A 7,182-nucleotide genomic window follows, 5' to 3' on the forward strand; every position below is an offset into this window, starting at 1 on the left:
TGCCTGTGCTCACTCTCTCTCCCTCTCTCTGACAAGTAAATAAAAAATCTTAAAAAAAAAAAAAAGAAATGTTAAAATAGGAAAGAGGAAAAATTTTTAAAAATAGAATAAGAAAAAAATAAAATTAAAAAAATATAACTTTGAAAGACTAAAGGATCATGGGGAAGAAAGCCATGAATTCTATGTGTTGCTTTCCCTTAGCTCTGGCATCCTGCAGTTCTCCTTGATCAGTAAACTTGGTCTTGGTTGGATTTTCTTGCTGATCTTCTGGGGGAGGGGCCTGTTACTGTGATTCTCAAATGTCTTTGCCTAAAGTGGAATTGCACCACATTTGCCAGGGGCGAGGCTAAGTAATCTTCACAGTTTGGGGCTCCCTGAACACTTTCCATACAGCTTTGGAGGACAGGAGTGAAGATGGCAGCCTCCCAGCCCCTGGCCCATAGGAGCCGAGAGCTCAGGGCCCCACTTCTCAGTGCAACCTCAGAGAAAAGCAGTCCATCCCTCCCGTCTCCCTGCTCTCCCACCGCACTCTGAGCTCACCTGGCCTGTGACCGAGCGTTTCTGTCTCTGGTGCACGGCCCCGTTTGCAGTCTCCAAATCCAGCAGATCCTGTCGCGCATTCCCCCGCCACTCTTCCTAGAGGAGGAAAGAGGAGGTCCCTCCGGATCTGCCACTTGTGGGGTCCCTGCTTGAAGAGCAGTGGCCTGACTATGCCTCCATCATGGTTTAAGGTGACCCCGAGCTGAGAGCTCACTCCTCAGCTCCCTCCCTGCTCTGATACTTGGGAGCTCTGCCACCACTCAGACACCCCTGGTCTTTTTGTGTCCCCGTGGGTCCTGAGACCACACTGTCCCATGAGGGCTTCACACCTGGCTTAGCCTCTGGAGTGACATCCCTCTGCGGAGCAGACTTCTAAATGTTCCGATTTTGTGCTCCACTGCTCTTTCACTTGCCGGGAGCCGGCCCCTTCCTCTGTGGTCTGTCTTCCCTTATGTTGCCTCGGATTCACTTCTCCACCCATCCTGCCTTCCGGAAAGATGTCAATTTTCTAGATTTGCTAGATTTCCTAGAATTGCTGCTCCTCTTCTCCTCCACCTCCCATTGAGTTTGTAGGTGTTCAGAATGGTTTGATAACTATCTAGCTGAACTTCTGGGACCTGATGATATCTCAGTCTCCTACTCCTCCACCATCTTGCTCCTCCCCAAATAAAAAAATCTTTTTTTTTTTTTTAAAGATTTATTTATTTATTTATTTATTTGATAGGGAGAAAGAGACAGCAAGAGATGGACACAAGCAGGGGCAGTGGGAGAGGGAGAAGCAGGCTTCCCACTGAGCAGGGAGTCCAATGCGGGGCTCGATCCCAGGACCCTGGGATCATGACCTTAGCCAAAGGCAGCTGCTTAACAACTGAGCCACCCAGGCACCCTCAAATAAATAAATCCTAATAAGATACAATCCCTCAAGTTAGGATGGAATTCAGAGTCAAAAGACCTAAATCTCGGGCAAGAAAGAGAATCTTTCTGAACCTGTGTCCTCCTCTTGGCTTTGTCAGCTTCACAGGGCTGCTCTGAGGGTCAGCGGCCTGCACCCTACACCACACATTGTCGTTAGTAGACTCAGACGTGTCATGCCCCCGCTCAGGTAGCTCCCCTCACCGGCCATTTGCACACTTCCACAGGTTGTACATCCTGGAGACCTGAAGAATTCTGTGGAGGTCGCCCTGAACAAGTTGCTGGATCCTATCCGGGAAAAGTTTAACACCCCTGCCCTGAAGAAACTGACCAGCGCTGCCTACCCAGAGCCCTCCAAGCAGAGTAAGGCCAGCCCGGGAGGTCGGGGGCCAAGGGCTGCATGATGTCATCACGAAAGAGCACCTTTCGGTGGGCTTCTGAAAAGGGTCTGTCTTTAACCTACTGAGCTACCCAGGTGCCCCTGAAAAGGGTCTGTCTTAAATCAAGAGCCCGAGAAGCTAGGGGGTCGGAAGTGCAGGAATATCCTAGAACCATTGCCTTCTGGAATGGAACTTGAGTCATTGGGATTTAGGTTTGGCCGATACTGTGATTACATCCTGTTGTCCCAGCCCACTGGTGTGAGACATGTACTGTGATCCTTCGCTCAGTCTTTCAGTTAAGGGAGCAGTTGGGTTAGACCATGAAGGAACAGAGCTGCGCAGAGCCTGCACAGCTCCTTCGGAAAGCTCACCTTCAGCTTTGCCCAATTCCTTTCCGTATGCTTTTGACTGGCTCTTAGCTGGCTATCCACTTAACCCATAACACTGAGATATCAACATGGATGGTTTTGTGTGACTCTCCCAACTCAATAAATGTATGTGGAGAGCACAAATGGAAACACCTAAAGGTAGCCAAGCTACTACTGCCCCCCGCCCCGTTTCCTCCCCGCCAGCTAATACCTGAGGGAAACAATAGATGAAAATCTGGCATGTCACTTCTCAAAGGTTGCTGATCCTTTTTTTTTTTTTTTTTTTTTTTAAAGATTTCATTTGTTTGTTTGACAGAGATCACAAGTAGGCAGAGCCTGGGGGAAGCAGGCTCCCTGCTGAGCAGAGAGGCAGATGTGGGGCTCCATCCCAGGACCCTGAGATCATGACCTGAGCCGAAGGCAGAGGCTTAACCCACTGAGCCGCCCAGGCACCCTGCTGATCCTGTTTTAAGGAAGATACAACTAGGGGGCCCTTGGCTGGCTCATTGGTAGAGCCTATGACTCTTGAGCTCGGGGTCATGAGTTTGAGTCCCATATTAGGCGTAGAGATGACTTCAAAAAGAGAAAAGATAGAACCAAAGGGGTAGATTCTGGGGTTCTACATGAAACCCTGCTAGTGTTCCCAGTGGGTGTGTCAGCGATTGACCTGTCATGGCGAAGGAGGGTTCTGATCCTTTGGGGCTCTTCTCATTCCCAGAGCCAGTTGCCAAAGGCCCTGCCAAGAATTCAGAACCAGAGGAGGTCATCCCGTCCCGGCTGGATATCCGCGTGGGGAAAATCATTAGCGTGGAGAAGGTACTCATTTTCACCACATCCCAGAGAGGCAGGTGGGGTCATGTTTGTTGTTTCCATCTGAAGGAAACCTGGCCTGGGATGAGAAGTTACGTCCCTGAGGTCACACTGCAAGTCAGAACGCAGGTGCCTCATTGCAGGTGTCAGGCTTTTCCCTTTGCTGCCTCTGGACCTTGTGCAACCAGACACAGCCAGGAACTCGGGGTGGGGGGATGATATTAGAGGGAGCTTGCTTGTCCATTAAATCCGGTCCCTAGACTCCTCTGGTCTGCACCAGCTTGTCTGGTCTTAGCTGCAGGCCTTATCTCAGATCAGCCACTTCATCCTGCTGTCCCATCCCCCACACCCCTGAAAATGGGGAAGGGAGAGGAAAAGGTTATGCAGCCAGGGACCTGGGACCATTGTGGACTTGTTTTCCTCTACCAGCATTCTTTTTCACAGCATAGACGCAGCTACGGAAACAACTTTGAGGTAGCTGCGGGTGCTCATTGAGATGGCAAGGCCGGCGCTGTCCTCCATCCTCCTGCAGGCTGGGGCAGTGTGTGGCCGTAATGGTCACCACCCAGAAGGTCCAGGCCACTTAACCTCTGGGGGATATTGCTCGCCCTTCCTTTTACTCGAAGCCTGCCTCTTGGCAGACAGTAAAATGAACCCTCCTGACCCATCCTCCGGTCTGCTATCTGGGACCTGGAGAGAGTTTGCTCCAGGGGCCCCTGAGGAGCCAGTGCCGGGGAGTGGTGCCCACCACGGCGCTCAGGGCTCCCTCGTGCTGCCCGTGACCCAGTGCATTATGATCCCATCCGGGCTGACCTCTTGCGCAGCACCCGGATGCAGACAGCCTGTATGTGGAGAAGATTGATGTGGGGGAAGCCGAGCCTCGGACTGTGGTGAGCGGCCTGGTGCAGTTCGTGCCCGAGGAAGAGCTGCGGGACCGGCTGGTGGTGGTCCTGTGCAACCTGAAGCCCCAGAAGATGAGAGGCATTGAGTCCCAAGGCATGCTTCTGTGCGCCTCCACGTGAGTGAGAACCGGGGGCGGAGAGGGGGAGGGAATGGGCCCACGCAACGCCCTTCCCCACGCCAGGTGGACGCCCTGAGGACCCAGTCCAAAAGATGAAGGAATGAGTTCCTGGGCACGTAACTGCGAATAATGCGCTTTACCTAAAGTCAGTTTTTGGGTTTTTTTTAAAGATTTTATTTATTCCTTTGACAGAGACAGATCAGAAGTAGGCAGAGAGGAAGGCAGAGAGAGGAGGAAGCAGGCTCCCTACCAAGCAGAGAGCCCGATGTGGGACTCGATCCCAGGACCCTGAGATCATGACCTGAGCTGAACGCAGAGGCTTTAACCCACTGAGCCACCCAGGCACCCCTACCTAAAGTCAGTTTTATTAAGACAGAAATCCGGAGGCTTGGAGCAGTAGGCATGTGCCGGAGTCTCTCTCCCAGTTAAGAGTCGGAGCCAGGAGTCCTACCTGATTCCGACTGGCCGATCGGACCTTGCTTCTGTTATGTCCTGCTTCCTCCTGCAGAAAGCCCAGATTTGGGTCTCTCTCCAGACAGAGCATTTCGGGGTAGCCGAGATCAGCCCATCCCAGTAGCATCCCCGTAGCCCATCCCAGTAGCTCCGCCCTGAGGGCACCTACGTAGAGGCCCTAAGGCCTTGGCTTCCACAGCAGCTGTAGGCGGGCCACAGCCTCACTCCTCCCTCATCCTGTGTGTCTTCTCAGAGAGGGGGTGACCCGCCAGGTGGAGCCTCTGGACCCTCCTGCAGGCTCTGCTCCCGGTGAGCGAGTGTTCGTGAAGGGCTATGAGAAGGGCCAGCCAGATGAAGAGCTTAAGCCCAAGAAGAAAGTCTTCGAGAAGTTGCAGGTCAGTAGCTGGCCATGCCCGCTCTCTTGCCTGGGCCGCCTGGACTGGGTCCCCAGACTCCCCAGAGTCCACCTTGGCCCCTCCCCCGCCCTTCCTGCCTCTGTGCCTCTTCCTTCCTCCATCCAGACCTTTTGGGGAGGGGAGGGGGTAGGCACCTGCAGAGCATGGGAACCCTCACAGGGACTGAGCCCCGACAGACCCCTTGAGGCACTGTGTGGGGGACTCAGACATTTCCTCTTCTGATCTTCAGTCCAGAGCACAGCATTACCCTGTTTTATCTGGCGGGTTACCTGCCAAGGCCACACAGGGTCCCTAGAAGCCATGGAGCCAGGATTCCCCCCACCCCACCCTGGTCTTGGAGCACTCATTCTCTCTCTGCCCTCTGGGGCATGGAGTCTAACACAGCGTGTCCCTGCGACCCCTGAATGCATTCCTTCCTTCATCAAGTCCTGAGCCCCTGATAGGTATGTCAGCCCCTGTTCTAGGAGCTCCGGGCTACATCATGAACCAAGCAGCCACTGTTTCCTCTCCTCATGGAGCTAACACGATACGTGTGACTGTCCCTATTAATCCCGCCTTTCCTGGCTCAGCCAGGGTATGTCTGAGGGGCATTTAGAGTGCTTTCTACCTGTTGCTTCGCCCTGCTTGTGGCAGGCTTGTTTTCACCCACTCCCTCCTCCGACTTTCCCAGGCTGCTTTTTTGGATCACTTACTTTTCCAGGCTATAAAATAGGCTTCCAGTGTAGAACCATCCAAAGTATAGGGAACATGAAAGAGACAAAATATCCATAGTCCTGACACCTAGTTCCTGGGAAATAGCATTAGTGATTATTTCTTCATGGACCCCTTCAGCGCAGGGAGGTAATATATTTACAGTTTTGAGTCCCACCATATGTTTATTTTTCTCTTTAACTGGATGCCAGAAAAACTTCCCTGTCTTCTTAAATACTGAGCGGTGATCGGATTGTGCAGTAGTAAATCGTAATTGTCATAATGTGACAAAATTATTTAACCTTGTTAGACATGGAAGTTGTTCTCAGGTTTTCACTATTGGAATGCTGCTGTCTTGGTACATAGTTCTTTGCACTTACTCGTGACCGTTTTCCTGAACTACATGCCTCAGGTGGGCAGACTTGCTGGTGTGGAGAGAGAGGCACAGGAGACCCTGGGGAAGGGCTGTCCACGCCTCCCCTCACCACCCCATTCATGGCTTCTGTTTACTCTGTGCAGGCTGACTTTAAAACCTCTGAGGACTGCATCGCACAGTGGAAGCAAACCAACTTCATGACCAAGCTGGGGTGTGTCTCCTGTAAATCGTTGAAAGGGGGGAACATCAGCTAGCTACCCCAGCATCCTGCTCCCTTCTCCCATCTCCCCAAGTCATCTGCTGTCTCAGTTTGCTCTGTCCTATGCCCATTTACCCATCTCCCAGGACACCAAAGCAGGAAGTTGGGGACGTTATCAGGGGTGGAACTCAGTAAGCCGGAGCTCAGCCTCCCCAGAATCCAGAACCATCCTGTTCCAACTGCCCTGAGCTCCAGGGTGGTAATGTGGGCGGGGTGGCCATGGGGAATCTACACTCTACCTTCTTTCCCTGGCAGCTGACTGGAGAAATCTGGTTTCAATAGAACTCATACAAAAAGTTTATGCCACAGTCCTTCTAATTGGAAAAATATTGGTTCCCGTGTTTTCCTAGAGTTTTCCCAGCAGCTGTGCCTCGGTCTGGGATCTGGTGCCTGAACTGGGCTAATTACAACCTTTCCCCAACAGGAAATTGTGGGATCTGAAAAGGAAAGGGAGGGGAAAACAGAGAACCTAGCGGTCTACCAAGCAGTGGGCAGCCTTCCCCAGTGCCTGGCAACCCTGAGGCCCGGCCCCATTTCTTTCCCTTGATCCTGCTGGGTTGAGACATTCCCTAAACCCGCTGTGTGTTAATATCAGAAGTAAGGCAGATGGCACAGCCTGAATCTTGGTTCAGAGCGAGGGGTACTTCTTCATAAGGCATCAGGATCAGAATCATTGTCATTGTCATGAATTCAAATAAACAGTCCGAACACGAGTGTCTGGACAGGGCCTGTCTGCAAGCCGGGCTGTAGGAACACAAGTTTGGAGCAGCTGCTGGACCACTCACCCAGGCTAGGCCCTTGTATCCTGGACTTTTGACTCTGTAATAGGGGATGGGGCTGGCAGGGGGTGTGGGGGGAGGGCCGTGTGTGAACTGGGTAGATCGTAGACACTTTGACTTTTCCTTTGGCGATAAAAGCAGAAGAGGCTGGGGTGTCTGGATGGCTCTGTCGATTGAG

The 7,182-nt window shown here is 52.3% G+C and overlaps 1 protein-coding gene across 2 annotated transcripts in view; it reads left to right on the plus strand.

Annotated features, from left to right (window-relative positions):
* Positions 1 to 6,935, plus strand: part of YARS1 (tyrosyl-tRNA synthetase 1) — a 37,873-nt gene extending 30,938 nt beyond the window's left edge. For both annotated transcript variants that reach the window (XM_032302986.1, XM_032302987.1), the window contains exons 9-13: positions 1,680 to 1,815; positions 2,919 to 3,016; positions 3,835 to 4,028; positions 4,738 to 4,879; positions 6,110 to 6,935. In XM_032302986.1, coding sequence (XP_032158877.1) covers positions 1,680 to 1,815; positions 2,919 to 3,016; positions 3,835 to 4,028; positions 4,738 to 4,879; positions 6,110 to 6,220 — 681 coding nt within the window. In that variant the 3' untranslated portion in view covers positions 6,221 to 6,935. The remainder of the gene's footprint in view (positions 1 to 1,679; positions 1,816 to 2,918; positions 3,017 to 3,834; positions 4,029 to 4,737; positions 4,880 to 6,109) is intronic.
* Positions 6,936 to 7,182: the final 247 nt, after the last annotated feature.

Source organism: Mustela erminea, chromosome 10, assembly GCF_009829155.1.
Source record: "Mustela erminea isolate mMusErm1 chromosome 10, mMusErm1.Pri, whole genome shotgun sequence".
Lineage (NCBI taxonomy): Eukaryota > Metazoa > Chordata > Mammalia > Carnivora > Mustelidae > Mustela > Mustela erminea.